Source organism: Sciurus carolinensis, chromosome 15, assembly GCF_902686445.1.
Source record: "Sciurus carolinensis chromosome 15, mSciCar1.2, whole genome shotgun sequence".
NCBI classification, from domain to species: Eukaryota; Metazoa; Chordata; class Mammalia; order Rodentia; family Sciuridae; genus Sciurus; species Sciurus carolinensis.
The window spans coordinates 6,222,154-6,248,409 of record NC_062227.1 but is presented as its reverse complement, the minus strand read 5'-3'; the positions used below and the strand labels follow the sequence as shown (position 1 = coordinate 6,248,409).

General features: G+C 42.3%; 1 protein-coding gene across 6 annotated transcripts in view; it reads left to right on the top strand.

Moving 5' to 3' along the window:
• The window catches only part of Slc35d2 (solute carrier family 35 member D2), a 53,496-nt gene that overhangs the window by 10,987 nt on the left and 16,253 nt on the right, over window positions 1-26,256 (top strand). For 4 of the 6 annotated variants that reach the window (XM_047526864.1, XM_047526866.1, XM_047526867.1 and 1 more), the window contains exons 2-9: window positions 484-517; window positions 3,912-3,998; window positions 10,600-10,667; window positions 13,802-13,873; window positions 14,598-14,666; window positions 20,336-20,438; window positions 21,518-21,610; window positions 25,645-25,712. In XM_047526864.1, coding sequence (XP_047382820.1) covers window positions 484-517; window positions 3,912-3,998; window positions 10,600-10,667; window positions 13,802-13,873; window positions 14,598-14,666; window positions 20,336-20,438; window positions 21,518-21,610; window positions 25,645-25,712 — 594 coding nt within the window. The remainder of the gene's footprint in view (window positions 1-483; window positions 518-3,911; window positions 3,999-10,599; window positions 10,668-13,801; window positions 13,874-14,597; window positions 14,667-20,335; window positions 20,439-21,517; window positions 21,611-25,644; window positions 25,713-26,256) is intronic. The other 2 variants (XM_047526865.1, XM_047526868.1) reach the window with 1 other exon arrangement.

Genomic DNA, 26,256 nt, shown 5'->3' with positions numbered 1-26,256 from the left:
GGGATCAGCCTGTCGGTTTCTATAAAATGCTTGTTGGTATTTTTAGTGAGGTCACATTGATCCTGTAGAACAGTTTGCAGGTAATGAACCTCACTAGCATATGGAGTTTCCAACCGGTGACCTTTACTTAGATCTTCTTCAGTTTTAAAATATCATCTTATACTTTTCTATATAGAGGTCTTCTTGCAGTCTGTCCTTTCTAAAGTTATTGTTACTAATTTTAATAATTTATCATCAGATTCTTTTGCATTTTCTGCACATACAGTAATGCTGGCCATTTTACACACAGAGGGCAAAAGAAAGTTGCCAAGTTTAACAGGGTTCAGTTAAAAAATGAAAGAGAAATGAATGAATGAAAAGCAAATAAATTTGATATTATTTCCATTGTCTAAGGCTTTTTAATAATTCCCACCACTATGTTTTCTGTATTGTCTTTAAATTTTTCTGATGCAAAACTGATTTGTTATTCTGTGTTCCTTGTAGTTTCCCATCACCAATTGTTCTTGGAATTGGTCAGGTAAGTGAAAAAAATAAATAAACTCAACTCGTCTTCGGTGCATATGATGGCGTTTTAAGTGCTTTTGCTTGAGATCATGGCTTAACAATTTAGGTATTAGGTATTGTTGGTGAGACTTTATGAAATAGTGACACAAATTTTCTTTTTTTTCTCCTCTACAACATAGGTGGTTCTTCTTCTTCTCCTTCTCCTCCTCCTTCTCTTCCTCTTCCTCCTCCTCCTCCTCCTCCTCCCTCCTCCTCCTCCTCCCTCCTCCTCCTCCTCCCTCCTCCTCCTCCTCCTGCTTCTCCTCCTCCTCCTCCTCCTCCTCCTCCTCCTCCTCCTGCTTCTCCTCCTCCTCCTCCTCCTCCTTCTCCTCCTCATCCTGCTTCTCCTCCTCCTTCTCCTTCTCCTTCTCTTTCTCCTTCTCCTCCTTCTCCTTCTCCTCCTTCTCCTTCCCCAGTGGACCTTTATTTTATTTATATGCAGTGCTGAGAATTGAACCCAGTGCCTCACAAATGCTAGGCAAGCACTCTACCTCTGGGCTACAACCCCACCCCACAACATTGGTTCATATTATATTGTGGTCCCTGTATCACTGTCATGTAGGAAACTTTAAAAGAAAATTCTCTCTCTCTCTCTCTCTCTCTCTCTCTCTCTCTCTTTTTGTACTGGAGACTGAACCAGGGTCAGTTAACCACTAAGCCACATCCCCAGTCCATTTTATATTTCATATTGAGATGGAGTCTCACTAAGTTGCTTAGGGTCTCGCTAAATTGCTGAGGCTGGCTTTGCACTTGTGATCCTCCTGCCTCAGCCTCCTAAGCCAAATGACTGGCAGAAAATTCTTTAAAAAAATAAAGTTATTAACACATATTAATTGTCCCAACTTGTGGGATTTACTAAGATTTTTAAATTTATGCATGTATCATGCATTGATCATTTTATTTATTCTACAATTAGGAATAATTGTATTTGTGAGAAAAGTAACTCCTTATTTTAAGTTCATGATTGGATTTAATTACTTTAAATCAAGGACTGGAAGACTCAAAGCCTCCACGATCTGGTGGATGTGAATGAGACTGGTCTGGCGGCCCAGGAGGGACAGGGGACATACTTGTCCCGCTTGCAGTGTGCACAGGACACCAGGGGGAGTCGCTGTGCAGGAGAAAGGCCAGGAAGATGTGGGGCCACCAAACCCTTATTATCAGACTTCAGGAGTTTTTCAAGAGAAAGAGGGAATTTGAATTTTTACATCACATCTTCAAATTTACAAATGCTGGCAATGGATTCTAATTTTTATAAAACTCTCTATGGGCCAAACAAAATACGTTATAATTTTCTTCCTACAGTTTGTGACTTTTCCTCTTAAGTACCAGGATGGGCTTGGATTAGCTTTCAAACTAGCCTATTTGGCTCTTTCTAAAATTCCCTTTTGATGTGACTTTGTGGCCTGTTTCCTATTTTGGCCATATTTTTAGTAGACAAGCGATAACAGGCACCAAAGATGGTTTGTTTGTTTTGATTTTGCTTGAATTTAAAGGGAAAAAACTTAAAATTCTGGAAATTGTATTTATTAATTAAATTTTTGATTGTGAATCAGGAAAGCCTGTCACTTATATGCGTAAACATTATTCTGGTTAAATGTCTTGCTAATTAGCAACTCTTTGTAACATTATTTTAGGGAGAAAAAAATTATAATAAGAAAATGATATAGTTCCTTACGGTCAAAAACATTACATTAAAATATAAGTTGTAGACAAGAAGCACTTTAAAGAAAGATCAGTGGGTATGTGACAATGAGCTTTGGTAATCCCCAAATAAAAAGAATCCAGTGCATTTTAGGCCATTAGTTTAGCTCACTTATGTGCCTTTCTGATTTGCAACTTTTTTAGGGGTAGGGACCAGTAAGACCTAAAAAATAAATGTCTGGGTACTAGGGTGTGTCTGTAATCCCACCCAGCTTCTTGGGAGGCTGAGGTTAGAGGATTACAAGTTAAGAGGCCAGCTGGGGCAATTTAGTAAGATACTGTCTCAAAATGAAAAATAAGAAGGTCTGGAATGGAGCTCAGTGTGCTAAGGACCCTGGGTCCAACCTCTGGTACCGCCAAAAAGAAAAGTCAGAATTGTACTGATTCTAACTGTTGGTTTATTTCTTTACGAATTATAAAGTGAGACAAAAATACAAAGTCCAGTTATAATTCAGGGTGAGTTATTCAAATCTATCAAAGTATTATTTGTAAACTCATTAGGATCAAGATTTTGGGGCTGGGTCGTGGCTCAGTGGTGGCTCTTGCCTTGCGTGTGAGAGGCACTGGGTTCGATCCTCGGCACCAACTAGAAATAAATAAATAAAATAAAGGTATTGCGTCTGTCTACAACAACAAGAAAAAAAATTTAAAAAAAGATTTTGGATTGTGATCATGTTGAAGCACTTCTTAAATTCTTGCATCCTAATATAAAGAAAATGAAATAAGTTCTAAAATTGACATAGGAAGATAATAATAAAATTTTATAAAAATTTTTTCTCTAAAAATAACAATATGGAAGATTTCTAATTTCATGTATTCCAGATTTATAGGATGTGTTTTTTTTGTTTTTTTTTTTTGCAGGGCAGAGTACCAGGGATTGAACTCAGGGGCTCTTGACCACTGAGCCACATCCCCAGCCCTGTTTTTTTTTTATTTAGAGACAGGGTCTCACTGAGTTGCTTAGCACCTTGCTAAGTTGCTGAGGCTGGCCTTGAACTCTTGATCCTCCTGCCTCAGCCTCCTGAGCTGCTGGGATTACAGGTGTGCACCACCGTGCTTGGCTATAGGCTGGGAATGAGACATTTTTGCCAGGCCAACTAGATTGAGGAGAAAAAAAACCCATTTTAAAATTTATTTTTCTGTTTGTTCTAAGTTTATCTCCTGTGTTATTGGAAAAAAAAAATAGAACTTTTATACAAGCGTTTTTATTGTGTAACTCTTCTAAAAAATTTTTTTTTCACTCCCTCTCTCTCCTGTACTGGCCTTACTGGGGGAAGGGGACCATGTGCCTAGTATGTGGAAAATGTGGTCCAGGATCAACGTGTGGCCTTACCAGCCGTGGTCACTGTCAGGGACAGCATTCCCTTTCTCCCTCTGTCGCTGTTCCTGGAGTCCTTTGAGAGCGTGTGTGTGACTCTACTTGACGTTGGACATTCTGCCTGTAGTTCTGGTGGAATCCATATAGTAGCAAGAAAAGCAGTTTTAGCATTCTGTTAAGTGGTCATTTATTTATTTTTTCCTAGAAACTGGGGAGTGAATTTTTTGTTTGTTTTTTGGCTGTTATGTTTTGTTTTGTTTTGGTTGGATTTGTTTTCTTCTGATAATGTTGTACCTGAAGCCGTCTTTCCTGGTGTTTGGCTGAAGTCTCTTCTTTTTTCCTTTAGATGGCAGCCACCATAATGATACTGTATGTGTCCAAGCTAAATAAAATAATTCACTTCCCTGATTTTGACAAGAAAATTCCTGTAAAGGTAGGTGACGGAAGCAGCGATGGAAGGTGGGAAAATAACAGAATTACACGTTGACCAGAGAGAGCAGGCCTGATTCTACGCACACTGCTTAGACAGGAAGAAAGTTCTTAATAATGATTCGTACCCTTCAGTTGTCCTTTTAACAGTGTAAGTGTGTGTTTAGCAATTAACATTAAATGACAAAATTCTAAACCAGGAATTGGCAAACTCTTGGTTATGGGCCAGATCATCGCTATTGCAACTACAGGCAACCCTAGATGATATGTAAATGAGTATGTGCAGTACTATTCCAATAAAACTTTATTTACACACACAAGAGGCTGGATTTGGCCCTTGGTTCTAGTTTGCTGCTCCCTGTTTTCAATGTTAGCCTCTGTTGATAGAAACTATGAATGGAATGAAGAATACAACTTGATAAAAAGTTGAAAAAAAAGGAGATTTTATTTTTCCTTGTGGAATTGGAATCATCAGGTCTGCCATTTCTCCTGGGATTACGCAATAAACAGATTTTAATTGAACCGTTGCAGAGTACCAGACATTAGGATGGGCATTCAGTTCAACAAGCAATTCCATGTGACAGGTGACATTAAATGATGATGATGGCATTTGACTTTGAGGAGATATAATCAGACAGTCAGTTCCTTGAGGGTGGACAGCATGTGGCGAGTTCACTCCTGTGTGTCTCCAAGGCCTGAGACAAGCTGGCATTCATGGTAGTGGGCTAGTCACCTGATAGCACATTAATCAGGGGCATCTGCAAAAGGAGAAAAATGTTAAAGTATATGAAAGTTATCAACCTAATCAGCATGAAAAAAATGAGTGTTATTTTATGGTGTATAATTCTTAAACATTTTAAGAATTAAAAAATTGTGAATATGATCTATACATAGAAAATAAGTCAGCGTGCTTGAATATATAATTGAATGAATAATTACCCTTGTAAATGATTACTTAACTCATGAAATTGGAGCACAGTCTTCTTATCCACTGTTCTGAATGTTATAAATAATAACTGTGTGTTTGTGTGTGTGTGTGTGTGTGTGTGTTGCTAGGGATGGGCCCCAGGACCTTTTGCATGGTAGGCAAATACTTACCTCTGAGCCCCCTCTCCAGCCCCATAATAACTTGTTTTATTTGTAAAATTTTCTAAAGTTTTATGCATCCCTAAATTCTGTAGTCTAGTTTTACCTGTATTTGCACTTTATATAAAGGGAATCAAATTCTCTATATTTTTTAGTATCTTGCTTTTTCACTTAATATTGTGATGGTTGGTTTTATCCATGCTATATCTTTTATTTTCATTGTATACATCTACCATAATTTACTTATCTTTTCTATTGTTCATGATAATATGGGTTATCCCCAGTTTAAGGGCGAGGAAAAATAAAAAGTACTTCTCTGGAACTTGCTTATGGTTGAATCTCAGCGCACCTGTGTTAGTCAGCTAAGGCTACTATAACAAAATGCCACAGACTGGGTGGCTTAAATAGCAGAAATATGTTTTCTCACCAGGAAATCCAAGATGAAGATGCTGGCAGGGTTGTTTTGTGGTACAATCTCACTTTTTGGCTTGCAGATAGCTTCCTTCTCACTCTGTCCTTACGTGGCCTTTCCTCTGTGTGCATGTGTGTGTGTGTGTGTGTGAGTGTGTGTGTGTGTGTACCCATTCTTGGTGTCTGCTCATTTGTTATTAGGACACTAGTCCTACTGGATAAAAGTCCCACCCATATGATCTCATTTAATCTTAATTACCTCCTTCATGGCCTGTTTCCAAAGATAGTTTGGAGGTCAATGCATCCACATATGAATTTGGGATAGTGGGGAGCAGGGTTCAGTCCACGACAGTTCGTATGCACCAGTTTCCCTGGAGTGTACATCAGGGAGTTGGACCTGCTGGCTCCTCCCCATGTCTTCAAATTTAGCAGATGGCGTCAGACTGTTTTCCAAAGAGGCACCAGTGCACACCCTGACGAGAGGGCATAAGAGCCCCTGTTGCCAATCTTTACTTTGCTAGTCGTTCTAAATTTTGCTGCTCTGGTGGATTTAATTTGCCTGTTCCTGCTCCCTGATGAGGTTGAGCACCTTTTCATTCTTCAGTGTCCACTTGAATGTCCTCTTTGCTGAAGGACTCTGCAAGAATTTTGTCCATTTTCCTCTTGAGCTCATGCTTTTTTCCGATTGGTGTATGTGTGTTAAGAAACACGTTGAGGAGAGCTCTCTTCGTTGCATACAGTACTGCAGGATACATTTCCCTCTCTGTGGCTTATATTTTCATTTTGTTAATCATACATCCTAAAGGAAATTCCTAATTTTAATGCTGTTCAGTTTTATCAGTCTTTATGATTAATCATTAATTTTCTTACTTAGGAAATCCTTCCCTACCCTCATCAGAATCATGAGGATTTTTTTTTAATAGGCATATAGTTTTTCAGAGTTAGGTTTTTAATGCACTTGGGATTGGTTTTTGCATATGGTGTTGATACCACCATTTATCGGTGCTGAGTTCTGCTTCCTCAGATGTTGAAGTATAACACCAAAGAAGCACGCCAAGCAAGCATATTAAGCAGGTTTTATTAAAAGGTAGTAACGCAGACTTCTCCCAGGAGGGAGAAGGGGGCCATGGCTGATGTGCTAGAAGTGAGTGCACTCTGCATCTTTTATAGATTAGGGTCTCCTTTGTTCTCCTGTTCTCTTCCCCCTTATCTTTTTCTTTCCTGCCTATGTGACCAGGCCCAGGAGATGCCAGTGAGATGGTAAAAAGGTGAGAAGCAGATGGTAGGGGGGAAGGGCCAAAGGACTCAGGAGCATTAATTAGCAATTCCCTGCCTGTGGCTTTTTGGGAGGGGTCGTATAGGCAGGTAATCAAAAAGGTGATCAAAAGGCTCTGGAGACACTGACATTCCAATCTCCCAGGGGCGGTCTCCAACTTCCCAGACTCAGAGGGCCTCCAGTCCTCGATTTGACAGGTTCCCTATTCTACACTCACGGCCTGTCCTCAATTCTGACTTCACTGTGAGGTAAAGGTCTGGTTTCATCCCTCCACCTGTGAATACTCACTTGTCACAGATTATTGAAAAGTCTGCCCTTTCTGTTGTATCATTTATATCAAGCACCATCGAGCACATAGGTATGGCCTGTTTCTGGACTGGACTGTCTTTGCTTTTTCTGCACCATTATCACATATTCTTAATTACTATAGCTTTTAGAGAGTATTTGTATCTGGTAGAGCAAGGCTTTCCTGTCTTCTGTTCTTGACCCTTTGCATTTATATGATAGAGGAAACAGCTTCTTCTCAATTTTCATAAGAATAATCTTTTGGAATTTTCTTTTTTTTTTTTGTACCAGGGATTGAATCCAGGAGCACTTAACGACTGAGCCACATGCCTAGCTTAGCCCTTTTTATTTTTTTAAGCTTTGAGATTGGCTCTTGCTGAGTTGCTTAGGGCCTCACTAAGTTGCTGAGCCTGGCTTTGAACTTGAGATGCTATATAACCTCCCCAGCTGCTGGGATTACAGTTGTATGCCACCGTGCCCGGCTCTTTTGGGATTTTGATTGAGATTCTATTGAAACTATAAATCAATTTGAGCAGGATTGACATCTTTAAAGTATTGAATCTTCCAATCCATAAAATATCCCTTTTTCTAGTTCCCTTCAGTAAAATTTTATAATTTTCTCAGTAGGATTCTAGCATTTATTTTGATTTGTTATATTTATGCACATGTCTTTAAAAATATATTATTTGGAAAGTTAGAGGTATATATTTTACAATAATTTTCTGTATTGTTTTGTACTTGAAAAATATGGAATATTAATCATAATTTATTGTAGCTTCCTTTGGTTTTTTACATAAACAATCAGGTTATTTGCAAAAAATTAGTTTTATTTCAACCTTCTAATTTTTATTTCTTTTCCTTGCTTTATAGTATATGTTGATAGGATTGGTAACAATAGGAATCCTTGATCTCAAAGGGAAACCTTTAACATTTCATCAATAAGTAGGGTGTTCGTAGATATCTTCCATTTATCTTTGCATAACTTAGCAGCTCAAAACAATAGTCATTGTATTATCTCTCATAGTAATTAAAGAGTTTTAGAAAGACCCAACTGGGCAGTTCTGATTTAGGGCTTCCATATAGTTGCAGACAGACAATGACTAGAACTGAAATAATTAGGGAAGTTGGTTAGTGCAGCTGGAAGCTGGTCATTCAATCTCTCTTACTGTTATCCTCTAGCTTCACCTTAGGTCATCAGTATAGGCTAGTTGGGCTTCCTTACAAGATGGTGGGCACAGGGGTTAAGATTGTTCACATGAAGCCCAGAGGCTTTAATCGTGAGAGTTCTGGCAAGCAAGGCCCCAACTGCATTGCTGTTTATGATCTGTTCTCATGAGTCACATACCATATGTATTAGTCATAACAGCTACACCCAATTTTAAGAAGGGACATAAACTTACCTCTGGATGAAAGCGAGTGTCAGAGTTACATTTTACAAGAGCATGCGGGATGGGAGAGACTATGCTGTCACCTGTGAGTGTGGACCTACCTTTTTCTTTCTAGGTTTTTAAAATTGTTCTCATTTTTAAAAAATATTTTGAGGCTGTATCATTAGATGCTTAAAATTTTAAATTGTTAAATCTTCCTGGTGAATAAAAGAGTTTAATAACATAAAGTGCGTGGACCTTTTCTGTTCCTGTTCTTTTAGTGTAGTTACCCTGGAATTTGCAATGTATTTTTTATTTTCTCTTTAAAAAATAAGTATCTATTTATATCTACCCATGTATTTACTACTTCCTTTTCTTTTCTTTGTGCATCTCACACTTTGCATTTTCTTACTGATCAGAGGACTTCCTTTAAATTTATGTTAGTGTTGATCTGCTGTGGTGAATTACCATGGTTTTCTTTTGTCTGTGTTAAATGAGTTAAGTTTGGCCAGAAGCTGATTCTGGACATATTTTAGGTTTGGCCTAAAGATTTCTTTGTACATAGTGACCTGTAAACTAACTTGATGTGTAAATGAACTGTAACCTCTCTTGTAATAGGTAACTGAGTCTCAAACAATTACAAGTGGCCAAATGTTCAAACCATCCAAATAAGACAGCTGTGACCTGTAACCAGTTGAACTGGACCTCAGGTCTACTTCCTGCATAGAACCTACCCGCACCGTGGGGTGCAGCATTCTGAACCATTGTTGGTCTAGATAACTGCCCAGTTCTAAAATTGAAATAAAGCCAATTAGGAGCTGCAAAACTGGATTTGTTTCAGTTCTGTCTTTTAACATCTGGAGAAGTCTAAATTTTACCTTCGTTTTAGAAAGGGGAAGAGTTCCAGCATGGCTGAACTTTGGAGAGAATTCTGTCGCTTTCTGGCTGTCCTTGTGTCTCTGGGTTCTATTTCTCCTTTTATCTTTGGCCAGGGGGTTCCTCACTGTTTTCAGTCAGGGGCTTTTAGCATAAATAATCTAGCTCTCTGTTACCAGAACCTAGATGTCAGTATTGTTTTTATTTTGAATTATATATAGACATGAGACTCACTGGTCCTTTTTGATACCCAGGTCCTCTAAGTTCTGAACCTGTTGGTTCTGTTCTTGTTGAGTAATTTGTAGGCTTTTGACCAGAATGTTAACAAGTAAAGAGGAACTTTCTAGATCCATGAGCCCATCTTCCTTATATCCTCTTTCTTAAGCAAATCTGCTAATAAAATTTTATAACTGTCTTTGGTAGATGGCAGTATTTCAAAACCTTTCAAAGCATATCTTATCTGAGTGGCGTGCTTAAGGTCTTATTAGTGGAAAAAGAAATGTTGGCCCCACTTTGATAGCTGTGGACTATTACATCAGTTAGTAAGTGCTAAGTTATTCATACATCTTATGAAGGGACACTTCCTTTTCTTTGTACAAGACTAGACCTTACATTTTGTCTGTTCTCCAATACATTTGAAACAGTATTTCTCTTGACAATCAGAAAAATAGCTCAGGAGCCCAGAGTTCAGTGAACCCAATTCAAGTACAAAGGTTACACTGTTTGACCTTAGTAGATGTTTAATCAAGGTAGACCTTTAAAACAAATAAAGTAACTCCAGAGTAATGTGGCCAGCATGCACCCTGAAAGGATCACTAACCTTGTGACATTCCAGTAAAAGACGGGAGGCTTTGCCTTGGTCCTGAGGAGTATTGCACAGATAGAAGTTAGCACACCTTTTCTCGGAACTTCTGCTAACCTCGTGCACAAAGCACAGATACCCACCTGCAACTCACCAGTTCAGCCGGGGTCTCCCTGCAGGAGTGTCCTTGTTCACATCCTTTAGGAAGGTAGTCTATTCATGTGGGCAAGGTCAAGGGCTCACTTTGTTTTCAGGTGTGCCCGGCAGTCCCACCCCGGATAACGATGTCACTGCTCTCCTATCTACGTCATGACCACACAGAGAAACTCCTGGATGTATTTTAGATTCTGGAAAGTCCACAGTCATGCAGGCAAAGGAACTCAGACGATTTGCCTTCTGCTCAGAATGAATGTTACCATTTTTATGTGTGAAGAAGGACACGCTGGTGGATTTCTAACCAAGTTTTCTTTTTTCTTTCTTTCTTTTTATATTTTATTTGAAGCTGTTTCCTCTCCCTCTCCTCTATGTCGGAAACCACCTCAGTGGATTATCAGGCACAAGTAAATTAAGGTACGGAGCAGGGTGACAGTCGGGGGGTGGTGACTCATCCGTCTTCTTCCAGTGGTTGCAAGAGAAGTTTGATGTCCCAGGACCTTGCTTGGGCCCCATAGAGATGACAGTAATATTCAGAAATTTAAGAAAGTAAGCTGGAGCCTGGGTCGTGGCTCAGAGGTAGAGCACTTGCTCAGCATGTGTGAGGCACTGGATTCGATTCTCAGTACCACATGTAAATAAGCAAATAAAATAAAGGTCCATCAACAATTTAAAAAATATATATATATATATATAAAAGGAAATAAGTTGTAGTTTTGAATTTAATCAGCCAATGTTTTGGGAAATGTTAAAAAGCTTATACTCTCATATTTATGTTTCAGTATAGAATATGAGCTCTGCAGACATTGAAGTGAAGAAGCTCTGATTTATCTGGGTAGATTTGTTTATATGAATATGGTTGCATGCAACTTTTGGTTCCATATAGAAGCAGGAACATTTTGTCAGGTTTGGTCAGGAGAATAAACAACAGACGTGTTCAGGTGTGTGCTGTCTGCTTCTTACATTCCCATCCGCATCATTTCAGCATCCTTTGATTGCTTTTGTTAAAAACCAATGTAAAAACCAGGCACGGTGGTGCACGCCTATAATCCCAGTGACTTGGGAGGCTGAGGCAGGAGGATGGTGAGTTCAAAGCCAGCCTCATCAAGTTAGCAAGGCCGTAAGCAACTCAGCGAGACCCTGTCTCAAAATAAAAAATAAAAAGGGCTGGGGATGTGGCTCAGTGGTTAAGCCCCCCTGGGTTCAATCCCTGGTACCAAAAACAAACAAAAAAATCACTGTACAAAAATAAAAATGAAAGTTGGGAAAGACCATGCTATCCTATCACCCAGAAGCTGTGGTGTGAAGTTGGTAGCCTAGTCGTACACACAGGAAGGAAGAGCCTAGGAATGAGAAGAGGAGGTTTGTGCAAAGGGTGACCCACGAGGAGGGACGTTTGTGCAGCCAGAGTGGGAAGGAGGCCAGGAGGCCAGCAGTGTGGCATGGAGGCGAGGCCTGCGGCCTTCGCTCTCCCCCTGGGTGGAGCTGCCCTGTGAATGCCGCTCAGGGGTTCGCGCTGTCTTCTGGGGTCAGAGCAGCCCCTTGCCCATGTCGCCCTGCACCTTGGCTTCCGGTGGGCCAGCCTCTGGTCACTCTGGTGCAGCCTCCTGGCTATCTCTGAGCTCGCCTGCAGCCACAGAGGTGCAGTGTACACTGGCTGCCCTCCGCTTGGCCAGGGCTTCTTGGTGGCCTGAGGGCGCCCCCGGGGGACTCGGGAACCAGCTGGGGAGGCTGAGGACGAGGAAGGAGGAAACACTGCCTGTGGGTGCCAGAGACTGCGTTCCTCTGCTCCCCACATTTTCTAGGAAATGGAGCCTCGTTCTAGAGGCTTCATCAGACTGCAGGTCAGTTCTTCACCAAGCGTGTTGGTGACCTTGGGTTCTCTCTACCCTGTGGCCTCATGGGGCTCCTAATGTATGTCCCACTGGGATGATGTTAAATCAGTCAGTCCCACATTTAACGATTTTAAGGACTCTCTCCGGTTTTCATGACGGAGTTCTCCATCCATCTTTCCTCTGATGGTTTTGCTGCCATTGATGATCTTTGTCAAGGTCCACTGTTCCATTATAAATTGCAAAATGGCGACCTTCTGCCTTTATTGTCTAAATGTTTTCAATAAAGACTAATTGTCACCATTTCACTCAGGAAAGGCAGGACGAAAGCATTATTTATGGATGTTCAGAGTAATGGATCAGTGTCCTGTCCCTTTCAGTAATGACCAGAGGATTGTTTTTATTTTTTTCCTACCATGATTGACCATGGATTTTCATGTACTTTTTTTTTTTTTCCAGTACTGGGGATTGAACCCAAGGGCACTCGACCACTGAGCCACATCCCCAGCTCTTTGTCGTATTTTATTTAGAGACAGGGTCTTGATGAGTTGCTTAGGGCCTTGCTAAATTGCTGAGGCTGGCTTTGAATTCAGGATTGTCCTGCCTCAGCCTCCTGAGCTGCAAAAGTTACATCTTAAGTTAAGTCACATGAAATAGGTTCACAGTGTCATGCAGTCACCACGGCGATCTGTTTCCAGAACTTTTTCATCACCCCATGATGAAACTCTGTTCATTAAACACGATTCCTTCTTCGCCTCAGCCCCTCGTTCCTGGTTATCTCTGTTCTACTTTGTCTCAGAATTTTCCTCCTTTAGATGGAATCATATAATCGTTGTCCTATTCTGGTGTGGATTATTCACTTAGCATGATGTTTCCTAGGTTCATCATGTTGTAGCACCATATATATATATATAAAGTCCAATTTATCTATTTTTTTCTATTTTCAATTTACCTATGTTTCCTTTTGTTGATTGTGATTTTGCTTTCATAAAGATTTGCTATGCTTTCTTCTAAGAGTTTTATGATAGGTTCTAGTTCCTATATTTAGGCCCTTGATACATTTTGAAGTAATTTTCGATATATGGTGTGAGGTAGGACTCAAACGTCATTCTTTTGCACCTGGGTGTTCGTTTGTCCCAGCTAACCTTTTCCAACCTCTGTTGAAAGCACCATTCTTTCCTCTGTTGTATTATTTTGGCACAATTTCAAATGTATTAAAAATTAGTTGACCATGATTATAATGATCTGTTTCTTGACCCTTAGTTCTATTTCATTGATCACATGTGTAAACCAGTATAAAACAGATCATCAGCACTGCTTCGAAGTGTCTATAGTCTGGATTAGCATAGCTTTGTGGCAAGTTTTGAAAGGGAAAGGTGCCTATTCCTTTTCCATATTGTTTTGACTGCCTGGGTCCCTTGAGTTTCCATATGAATTTTAGAATCTGCTTGTCAGTTTCTGCAAAGGAAAAGGAAACGGAAGCCAGCCGAGGTATTCCTCGTGTTTGTGTTGCATCTGCATGTGAGAGTGGTATGAAATGATTTAATCTGTTTTCATGACTTCATGTGATTTATTAAAGGTAAATATGAGAATTAATGTTAATTTCTTATATTTAAGTTGAAAAATGAAGGGACTTAATTAGAAATTTGAAACGTGTTTAAAAGAAAGAGAAGAACCAGCCTGGGCGTCTGACGTCTTGCTCTCATCTCTTCCCGACAGCTTGCCCATGTTCACGGTGCTCAGGAAGTTCACCATCCCGCTGACTCTACTCCTGGAGACCATCGTACTCGGGTGACTTGCTTTTCCTCTGTTCCTCCAGGGTGTTCCCTGTCCCCTGCAGTACTTTTACCTAGCAGCTTCTAGCCATCTAGTGGCCGATTTTCATTTTACATTAGACATATAGTACGTTTGTGTTAGAAAATTATAAGAGAAAAATCAATCACCTCCAAACAGATAGAAGTCTGCCGAGCCAGTTGGACTATATACCAGTTTTGGAATAGAGAGGGAGGATGGTCCATGTAGGGATAAGAGTGCAGAATGTCAGTGAAATCCATTCTGATGCAGTGACTGTAATAAAACATCGGAAGAAATAAATTTTTGTGATGTTGGTATAAAAGTTTCTCATAAGGACATTCAGGCTGGCATTCGAAAGGGCGATTCTTGATTTTGTGGTGAAGGTTATTTGAATGAAATGGGGTGGATGGTTGAACGTGCTGAGCCTTAGTCTTGAACTTGATCTTAACCTTTGAATGCTCCATCCACAGCCACCAGGCCAGGCCTCGCGGCAGGCCCACCCCTGTTTGTCCCAGCAACTCCTATGAGCACAGGTACCGGCTTATAATTAGATTAAGAAAACTGCTGAAGAAATCAGTTTGCTCTGAATTATAAACACCGGTACAACCGTCTCCAGATGAAGCAGCGTCAGGTTTTAGCGTCAGGTCTGTCAGTCGCTGGGCGTGGTTGCTTGTGAGCGTATACCCGGGCTAAACTCCCCTTGCTTGTTTATTGATCACAGGAAACAGTATTCATCAAGTGTCGTCGCCAGCGTCTTTGCCATCATTCTGGGGGCTTTCGTCGCAGCTGGGTAAGACCTTGCCCTCCTCCTGCTCAACTCTTTCTTTGTGCCTTTGACCAGAGCCCAGCCCCGGCCGGCCCCAGCGTTTCCACCTGGCTGCTGATGAATTGACCAGCTTGGAGACACACCTGTTGACATGGGTGGACTCCCTTGGGGTCCCGTGCGGGTCCAGCTGGCTCCCACGCCAGCCAGGGTGTTTCTGAGAATAAATACAGCAAGCGTCGCCAGCCATTAGCACAGCTATTTTATTTTATTTTATTTTTTTGCAAAAAGTAGTGAACTATTTACTTTTATTACCCAATGTCTTCAATAGAAAAATTGAGGGGCTCTTAGGTACTTGATTAAAAATGATGGATTTGGGCTGGGGGGTAGCTCAGTGGTGGAGCGTGTGCTTAGCGAGCTGGAGGCCCTGGATTCAGTGGCCAGCATCAGCACATCCCAGAACTGATTTACCAAGCCCGTGTGGTGTTTGCTTTCATCATCCCATGACGCCTTAGCACTCACCCTTTCTAATGTAGAGGGCTGTCGTGGAATGTTCTGGTCTGAGCCAGCACTGGTTGGCGTACGGCGCTCCAGGGCTGACTGCTGCCATTGAATGTGCTGTGGTAGGTTTGGGACAGAAGCCAACAGTTACCTTAATTGTGAATATTCAAAAGTGGGAGTGGGCACTCTAAATTTGCATTTGCAAGTGGCGGGACACCCAGATTCCTGTCTTAAAGTATGGTGCCTAATATACTTGTGTGGTCGCATTTCCTGGGTTCACAACTTAGCTTGGCCCTTTCTAAGTTGTTCCTCATCTGCAAAAGAAAGATGATAGTAAGCAGAAAATACGCCTATCGGAGTGAAGGAGGGAAAGAAAAGGCTGAGAGCAAGTCAGTTCAACTTGTTGTCTAAACTACTTTAGACGCGAGGGCTCCTGGTCATTCACTGCATATTGAATAAGGGAGAATGGGCTGCAGAGCCAGGGTGCCTGGGACCCCATCCCGCTCACTTCCCGCAGTGACAGAAGGCTCTTTCACCTCTTCGTGCTTCAGTCACTTCCACTGTAAAGCTGACGTTAAAATAACATCCACTTCATGAGGTCATTGTGAGAATTTAATGAGATAATTCACATAGGACATTGATCAAGTCCATGGCCAAGTTCCACACAAACATTGAGCGTGTTCTGCATGCTAGGCACCGTGTTGGGAATTCAACAGTTCAGAAAAGTAGACAAGAATTCCTGCCTTCCTGAAGCTTCCACTCCAGTTGTACAGGTAGATAATAGCCCAAGAAATGGGTGAAAAAGTACAATAGGCTAGTTGGTGACAGATACTCTCAGCAGTAACACAAGGGTTGGTTATGGCCGTGACAGTGTAGACTGAGGTTTATTGTTTGTGTCTTCCTCTGAACCTTCCGCTTCCCTGGTCCCAGCTGTGGGCGAGGTTGGCCCTGGAAGGCTGGTGCTCTGGTTTCGGGGCTCTGCTTAACATCTCTGGCCTTAGGGCCACCACAGACCATAAGCAGCCTCACAGCCTCTCTCACCAGGGAGACTTGGTTCCAATGACACCACAGGTATAAAGGGAAGGCTGTGTGGAAGCAGCCTTCCTCCACTGCAGGGTCCATGGAGTCTCCCTCTCTTCTGGGTTCCTCAGACCTACTTTGAAAACAACTGACTTGGAGCCAGTTGAAGACTTTTGTGAAAAGTGGTTTATAACGCAGAATGGGTCCCATGCTGGTGGGTGACATTCACTGTGCTGAGCTGCAGGCCAGCCACGACCTCAGCCTTCTCTCCTCTCACTCAAATCAGTTCATCCCCCTGCCAGTGACGGTAGATCCAGCTTGACTGGATGAACCAGTTACTGCTGCTAAAACAAACAGCCCCCACATTTCGCTGGTTTAACACAAGTGTCTTCTGGCCAGACTGCATGCAAACCCGAGGCCGTCAGTGCTCGTGGGAGGTCTTGCTCATTGTAGCTCAGGGACCTGGCCCATGGAATCCCTGCCTCAGAGGGGACTTCCTCAGTCATCTTGGCAGGAAAAGGGTACATGGGGAATTATACACTGGTTCATAAGCTTTGCCTAGGAGTTCCAAGTGTTCCCTCCTCTTACTTTTTTTTGGGCCAGAGCAAGTCACATGGCCAGAAAAAGTTGAAGGAGAATGTCTTTAAATTTCTCTAAATGACCACAATGAATCTGCTCTGATTTATATAACAAGTAAATTATTCACCTACTCCTGTGCTTTTAGCACTGACCTAAATGAATGATGATAAGATACCTGAGACCAGGTCGCCCTGCAGGGAGTGGGTACATGGCTGTTGGGAACGTCTGGCCCCCAGATGGGGAGACCGGACTCTCGGACTTTCCTACAGGCTCTCCCAGCCTCCTTCTCCCCGTGCCTCCAGAATCCTGACTTCTCCTACTTATTCAGCTGTTAAAAGAAACACTTGGGACAAATGGAGCAGAGTGTATTCCAGCAAAGGAGCAGTTTGCAAATTCTGTGACTCTCGGGGCCAGCACAGCCTCAGAGAGCTCGTCCACAGGCAGCATTGCTGGAAGGAACTGGAAGTGAGGTACGGAGGCAGCTTGGGCGGTTACGGCTGAGCTTCGCCTTGACCGTGGTCTCAGGAGTTGACTGCCTGCACTGCCTGCCGCCTGGCTGCTGTGATTGGCTGAGACTCAGCTATTTGTTGCAAAAGTGAACTCCTAAATCAGGTTTTCAGTTAGTTAGGTACTAAGTTAGGTTGTAGTTCATTGTGTAAAGACTCAAGTGTGGAGACATCTCAAGCCAGATTCAGTTTAGTTTATTTTAGCAGTGCTGGGGCTTGAACCCAGGGACTTATGCATGCTGAGCAAGTACTGTGCCGCTGAGCTACACCCCCAGCCTCAGTTTGTTTAACGCAGCTCTGCTGTCTTGGGGCGCACAGACTCTTCTCCATGATGAATCAAGCGTGAGTGGACAAGAGATGTAGAAGACCCTTATTTTGAGAAAATCTCCCATTTGTGATTGAACTGGGGAATTCTGATGTATGATGACCTGAAAGCAATTTGCATTGTCACAGAGAAATTTATAGGTGGTATACCAGTGGAAGTCTCAAGCAAAAATATGATTTAATTTGCATCCAGATTTTGATGCAGTTTCACCTTTCTATTGTGTTCCCTTTGGTTAGAGATGATCTTATTTTGATATTGAAGGGGAGTTCAAATATGCCATTGCATAATAGGCCACCTTGGGGTACAGGTGATTTTGAACTAATGGCAATTGGGAAGCAACAGAAGCCGCAAAGCCAGACATGGATTCCTTTGTGGAGGTGGGCCCCTTCCCCACCCGGAGAGAGGAGAGAGCCCAGGCACCGTGGGGAGTCCCTCTGGTCAGACCCTAAACAGCCTTTCTCCTCCGTTATTTCCCTTGTATATTTCCTAGTCACCTTCACACAATTTATTTATTTGTCCCTTGATGTCCAAACCCTCTTTCCTTTGTTAGCATGTTATATGAGTCCCCATGTTGAACTGCTTCTTTGGGTTTCACTTTTCTTTTTTTTTTTTTTTTTTAATTTATTTTTATTGTAAACAAATGGGATACATGTTGTTTCTGTTTGTACATGCAGTAACAGTATACCATTTGCATAATCATACATTTACATAGGGTAATGATGTTTGATTCATTTCGTTATTTTTTCCTCCCCCCACCTCTCTTTTCCCTCTTTAGAGTCCCTCCTTCCTCCATTCTTGCCCCACTCCCACCCCCCATTATGTGTCATCATCCGCTTATCAGTGAGATCATTCGTCTTTTGGATTTTTGAGATTGGCTTATCTCACTTAACATGATATTCTCCAATTTCATCCATTTGCCTGCAAATGCCATAATTTTATTATTCTTTATGGCTGAGTAATATTCCATTGTATGTATATACCACAGTTTCTTTATCCATTCATCAATTGAGGGGCATCTAGGTTGGTTCCACAGTCTGGCTATTGTGAATTGAGCAGCTATGAACATTGATGTGGCTGTATCTCTGTAGTATGCTGATTTTAAGTCCTTTGGGTATAGGCCAAGGAGTGGGATAGCTGGGTCAAATGGTGGGTCCATTCCAAGTTTTCTAAGGAGTCTCCACACTGCTTTCCAGAGTGGCTGCACTAATTTGCAGCCCCACCAGCAATGTATGAGTGTACCTTTCTCCCCACATCCTTGCCAACACCTATTGTTGCTTATATGCTTGTGGTTTTCACTTTTCTGTGAACTCCTGTGTATGTAAATATTAATATTTATATTCTTGGGCTGGAGAGATAGCTCAGTTGGTAGAGTGCTTGCCTTGCAAACACAAGACCCTGGGTTCAATCTCCAACACCATACACACACATACACACAAATTGTATTCTTTTTTTCCTGTTAACCTGTATTTTATCTGTTAAATTAGCCAGACCCAGCCAGTTGTGGTTGTAAGCTCGGGCGGGCTCGGCGGGCTCAGGGCGGGACCAAATGTAAACTCAGCGGGTCTCGGCGGGCACAGTTAGCAGCCAAATAAAATGGGACAGAAAAGTGACTGAAGCAAGCTTTATTGGAATTTGGCTCTCGGCGAAATTCCCAGACCCCCCGGGTATAGGGACCTGGAGAAAATCGCACGTGGCCCTGGCTGCCCAAGGTTTTTATAGACTAGGATGGGAGGGGGTCTTGTTGAGTGACAGGTGGGTGTGAAGAGTCAGTGGAACTTTCCATCCACCTTGCTGCGAACTTTCTGGTCACCTTTGGCGGGCTGGTCTTTGTTCCAGCCGCTCAGCTTTGCCGCCTACAGTCGCCTAATTTCCGACCTAACAGTGGTGGCCACAGCTCCTTGGGAGGCTGAGGCAGGAGGATTGCTTGAGCCCAGGAGTTTGAGGCTTGCCTGGGCAACTTAGTGGAATCCTGCCAATCAATCAATACACACATGCATATGTTAATTCACACATTTATACATTCATTCATTCATAGGCCACCAGGTACTGAACCTAAGAGGTAGAGGAAACGTTTCTTTCCCTGGAAGTTTATATTTATGAATGATGACCTGAGTCTGGTATTGTCTGTAAGGATGAAGTGGAGGTGTGTGAATCACATCATGTATCTGTTACTGTTCTCTGTCTAATCCCTGTCATATCCCCCAAACATTTTTATACTGCCATTATTTTTTAAAAATATTGTTTCAAAACCATGGGACTAAAGAAGCCTCGGAAGAGTTTCCTGGACACGTGGATATCTGCCTTGTCCTTTTGATGGACCAGGGACTGTTTAGGCAGCAGATGGAAGTGCCATGTCCTCATACAGCCCTCTTGCTCAGTCACTCCCCAGCTGTCCCACAGGGGTGTCCCCTGGGGATGGCCCTTTTCACTGCAATAAGCAAAGCCATTGGTGGATCGGTCCCTTAGAAAAGTCAGGGCTCACCAGTTATCATGCTGATTTCCAGACAGAAAAGAAAGGGCCCGCAGGAGGTTAAAGTCCTTGGCTGTAAGTTGAAACCACTTGATTGGCTGGTTTTGTTTTTGTCTGGAAGCAAATAAAAATGAACCATTCTCCAGCAGAGAAGGGAAAATGTGCCACAGAAATGTTGTTAGGTTGCTACCGGCTTTGGACGTGGCTCTGATTAGGAAAAGGAAAAGCAGGCAGGCTTTGAGGCCAAGAGAGGAGCTTCTGAGTAACCCACCTCCCTTTCCGTTCTCCCTACCAGGTCTGACCTTGCTTTTAACCTGGAAGGCTACATCATTGTATTCTTAAACGATATCTTCACGGCAGCCAATGGAGTATACACCAAGCAGAAAATGGACCCAAAGGTACCAGATCTTCCCTCCCAGGGCTGTAGGCTTTACCACCTGGCCTCCAAGATGATGTGAAAAATGGAAACGAATCGGTACAGTTGGCACATCACTTAATTTATGTAATAAGAGGGATCGATGACTCATTTCCTCAATTATCTTCTCTGCATATGTTTTTGTTACTCCCAGTTTTGGAGAATTGGGGGTGACATGAGAGGAGGGGAAAGGATGGAGTGAGAGGCACAGTCAGAATGTGCAGGCAGTTTGCCGGGCACCTTCATCCCTCTCAGCACGGTCATCAGTGACCACGGCGGGCAGAGTCGGGACAGGGCATGTTTTGTGACTTTGAACCTTAGCTTCTCCACACCTGCTTTCCTCTCCTCTGACCTGGGCAGACTGGAAAGGATCGTGTCAGGAGCTGCCTCCTCTGATCCCGGGAGCAGGGACCCAGGCGTTTTCTGGCCTGGCTCTGCCCACGTGGAGGCCCCAGCAGTTCCAGGAGCTGAGAGGGTGAGGCATCTGCCCTTTGTCCTGGTTCTTTGTGTTGAATGAGGGAGTCCCCTCTCACGGGCTCCTTTATAAGCCTTTTTTAAAAAAATCTGTATGGCCATTTGTTTCTTTGGGTTTTACAAAAACATGTTTGTTGCCTTTTAAAAAAACCACAACAGGTCACCCTTGTTTGGTGGTGAGATGTGTGGCCACTTCTGCAGAAGCAAATACAGCAGGTTCTTCAGTGGAGACTGGCAGATGTTTTAAAGGAGTTGTTTATGTTAACGTTTTTTTATCTACTTTGTTCTCATTTTGATTAACATGCTTTAAAAAAGAAAAGCTCACACCCTGAGGATGCCAGCCATGGGTGCCTTTTCTTTTCATCCACCTTGTCTGTAGTTTTTGGTGTAAAACAAATATTTACTCTGAAATCATAGTACGATTGAAATGGAGCATTTTCCGTTGGACATTTGCTGAAAATATTCCAATAAAGAGTTGGTCAGAATGCATGTTCTAACGGTGGGTAAATATGTAGTTCTATAAATAGTTGCAGGAAATTTAATGCTTTGTAATTCTAAAAATCAGTGGGGTTTTCTTTGTTTTTGTAGGAACTAGGGAAATATGGGGTGCTTTTCTATAATGCCTGCTTCATGATTATTCCAACTCTTATTATTAGTGTCTCCACCGGAGACCTTCAACAGGTAAGTTGGTAGTAGTCATGTAACTTTACTTAGCCATCTTTTAGAATTTTAATATTTAACATTTGGTACTCACTGAAATTAAAAAAAAAAAAAAATTAGTAAAGATAGCTAGGATTACCAGGAAGGTACATAGAGTGTTATGTTTGAGAGCTGGGCGTGGTGCCATGCACCCATAGTCCCCGCTACTCTGGAGGCTGAGGTGGGAGGAACAGCCCAGGAGTTCAAGACCAGCCTGGGCAACAGAGTGAGAGTCCATCTCAAAAACAGAACAAAAAGAAAATCAAAAGCTGTTTGATTTGCCTGGTGTTTAATACCTTTGGTCCCGTCCCTGCCTTGGCATTTATCTTCAGACACGCGGGAGGTGGCCGTCGCTAGTGGACAGGGACTCAGGACTTGAAAATTTTTGGAAAACAATAATCCAAATCTGAGTTTGAGTCCTCCTTTGCTGGTGGGAGGGTCCCTGGGAAAGCTTAGGAAGGAAATTTCCTTAGGAAGAAACTTTCGATAGTTTAAAAATGGGCTTATTTGTTATTTTTATCATGGACACTTTGAAACATACACAAATTAAGGAGAATAATTCCACAAAGTGTCATCTCTCTGTCACCTAGCTTCCTGGCGTTTCGCTATGCTGATTCTATCTTTTCCCGCCTCTGCAGTATTTTAAAAGAAACCCCAGACATCATACCATTTTTACATCTAAACCTTCTAGGGTCTGCATTTGACGGTTGAAAGGTCTGGTTCTTTCTGAATTGGCCATGCTTAACTTAGCTACTGTGTTTTCATGCAAGACAAATAAAACAGTAAATTAGTACAGGTCCAGCGTTTCTGTCTGAACATCCGAGTCCGAAATAGAAACACTCCAGAATGTAAAACTTTGAGTGCCAGCTGCAAACCACAAGTGGAAAATTTCACACCCAAATCTCTTGTGATGGGTCACAGTAAAAATGTAGGCACACTAAAAATATTGCATAAATTACCTTCAGGCTACATGTGAATGAGGTATATATATGTAAAACACATGTGAATTTCATGTTTAGACTTGGGTCCCATTCCTAAGATGTCTTAGTAATTTTTGCACATATGCCACATTTTAAATTTTTTTAAAAATTAGAAATCTGAAGCACTTCTGGTCCTAAGCATTTCAGATAAGGGATGCTCAGTCACTAGTCAGGTATCAGACCCACTGGGAGGGAGAGGACAGGTTTCCCAGGGAGTGACCACTCCCCACGTTAACATTCATAATGGCAGCCTCCAGGGTTGCATGCTCTGACCCAGAAATAAGTTGTGAGTCCCACAACTTCTATGATTTTTTTTTTTTTTTTTTTGTACCAGGGATTGAACCCAGGGGTGCTTAACCTCTGAGCCACATCCCCAGCCCTTTTTATATTTTATTTAGAGACCAGGTGTCACTGAGTTGCTCAGGGCCTCACTAAGTTGCTGAGGCTGGCTCTGAACTCTTGATCCTCCTGTCTCAGCCTCCTGAGCTGCTGGGATGACAGGAGAGTGTCACCATGCTTGGCCAGCTTCAATGACTTCTGCCCGTATCTGAGAGGTGATGTTTAAGTTCATGTAGGAAATGAGGTGTGGTGGTAAAATCACATCAGGTGCCTCTACTCACCAACCCACTTCTGGCCAGGCGTTAACCCTCCCCTTGCCGTACTGGGGTGGCCAGTTCAGGGGACTTCTGTGCAGCAGCTGTTTTCCCACAGACAAAACAGTTCTTCTGTGTGTAACAATAAGCATGGTCATTGAAGTGAATCACATTTGCAGCCCTTTTGACTCTGAAGGACTCTGGGTGGCTGCAGGCTTTGGACTCCTGGGGTAGATGGCCAGGTTTATTGTTCTTCCTTCAACTACATTTCTCATTAGACAGTTCTTCTCCCAGAAGTTGGAAACTACAGAAGGGCTTGGTAGTCAAATCCCCAGGGATGAATGGCCATTTCCACGTGTTTACATCAAAACCCACCAAGAGGCACCATTTTGCTAAAGAGCCCTCTGTTTTGGGTAACAGGAACATTGTGTGAACCTGGGACTCACTGTGAGTTCAGAGTGTTGGAAGATAGAGCAAGTTCCTCTCCTCCCAGTGCCTCTCTAGCAGGACAAGATGTCTGAAAACACAATGTATTTTTCACCCATCACTAGTCCATTTTAAACCAAGTTCAGTGTCAGCAACCTTACACAAAATTATGAATTCTCTAACAAAGTGGTCCTGGTGGTGTGTCTGTTTCAGTATAGAAATGAGTTTTTCTTTTGAATCACTGGAATTTATCTGTTCTGAAATTCCAGCAGCTCGGGGGACTGAGGCAGGAGGATCACAAGTTCAAAGCCAGCCTCAGCAACTTAGGCACTAAAACAACTTAGTGAGACTCTGTTTTATTTATTTTGAGACAGGTTCTTATTAAGTTGCCCAGGCTGGCCTTGAATCTATTATCCTCCTGCCTTAGCCTCCCAAGTAGCTGGGATTAAAGGTGTGTGCCACCATGCCCACTCAGCCTCATTATAACCACAGAAACAAAATTGAAACCTATAGAAACTGAGGCTGGCGAAGCGTCGACATGCCCAGCGCTTCGCATGCTAAGCTTGTGCTTTACCACTGAGCTGCACCCTAGGCTCCCAAGCAGGCATTAAAAAGTTTTGTTTTTTAATGATGGAAACTTGAAACACATGGAGAACTTTAGAGAATAAACCCCATGTGCCCAGTTGCAACCATTATCAGTGCTTAAAGTCTACTTTTTCCTTTTGTTTTCATTTAAACATTTTTATGGTGCATTATAATTAAACACAAGCCAGAGACTCGTTGTCATGTGTTCCTACACACACACACACACACACACACACACACACACACACACACACAGTGTAACAATGTAACTTGGCCTCTTCTGTCCCCCAGGATTTCCCATTTCCTTGGTCCCCAGCTCCCTGGTCTCCTTCCTCCATTCTGCTGGTCTCCCTTCTATTTTTTATGAGATTCCTCCTTTTTTACTACCCTTTTTCTACCTAGCTTCCACATATGAGAGAAAACCTACGTCCTTGCCTTTCTGAGTTTTTGTATATCTTTTGGATAGGAGGTGGGGGTGGAGTATTACCAATGAATCAATGTCTGCAAAGCCTGACAAGGTTGTACCAATTGGAGGAGAGAACTCCGTTGTAATTGTTTAAAAATTTGAAATAACAACTTGAAACCCTGTTTAAATAGTTTCAGATGATGCAGTTACTAAAACTTGGCTAACAGTCTTACTCTGAACGTGAACAGGACTTCGCTGTAAGCATGTTATGAGCACCTGCTTATGTACAGCCTTGAGTCACCTTAAGATTGGGTTTGAACCCGGCGAGATGGCACATGCCTGTCATTGCAGCAACTCGGGAGGCTGAGGCAGGAGGACTGCAAGTTCAAAGCCAGCTTCAGCAAATTAGGGAGGCCCTAAGCAACTTAAGCCTGCCTCAAAATAAAAGGTGAAAAGGGCTGGGACCTGGCTCAGTGGTTACGTGCCCTGGGTTCAGTCCCTGCTCCAAAAAAAAAAAAAAAAAAAAAAAAAAAAAAAATCAGTGTAGATGCAGGCAAGGGAAAAATCATCAATAAAATACTCCTTCTTATTGTCACCTGTCATTTTGAGAGCGTTGTTTAAACTTGTCTACTGTCTTCTTCACTCCAATTATTTGATTGCAAACCCTAGTTCACTTGTTCATGATGTAAATTCTTGAAAACAGTCTGTGAACTTAAACTTTTCTTGCCGATATTACTGATTTTTTTGAACTTGCCACCAGTGAAGTTCAATTTCATTCCATCCTCACGTCAACCTGTGGAGGAAGGCTTTTTCTCAGATTTCCCATTCTGTAAAATGAACCCAAGATTCAGGGAGGGAAGTAGATTTGTCCTTTGTCACATAACTCGTGTGACCTAGGACTTTTGAAATTGGATTTTCATTTTGGAAAGATTGTTTTTGTACCCAGACACACAGTCTGGGCAAAGCAGCAGGTTTGAACTGCAATGGCATTAATCTAATCATTGGTTCTTATCTTTTTAACAATAGGCTACTGAATTCAACCAGTGGAAGAATGTCCTGTTTGTCATGCAGTTTCTTCTTTCCTGTTTTTTGGGGTAAGAAACCATAGATAAGTAGAAGTGTTGGTCAGTGCTGTCTCTTGACAAGTCAAATCTTGTCTCTCTTCTTCTGTCAGAATCCCTTTGACCAGGTTTCTCCATTTCTCTAGAAAGTCCATTCCGTTCCCTGTACCACAGGTTTTGCATTTGCAGACTCAACCAAAGGTGCATAGAAAATACTTGGAAAAATCGAGTCTATACTGATCATGATCAACTTTTCATTTTTGTCGTTATTTTCTAAGCAATTCAGTTTAAGTATTCACATTGTATTTACATTGTCTGAGGCACTGTAAGTGACCTAGAGATGTTTAAAGTACGTGGGAGGATGGGCAGAGGTTTTATAAAAACGTTCCACCATTTTCCGTAAGGGACTTGGCATCTGTGGATGTTGGTATCCACAGGGATCTTGGAACCAATGCTCTGCGGGTACGAGGATCCTGCAGCAAAGGGGTTGACCACAATCAGGACACTGAGAGCTCAGTCCAAAAGGCCAGAAGCAAGCACTAAACTGTTCTGACTTTGAAAGTGATGCTGATATCAC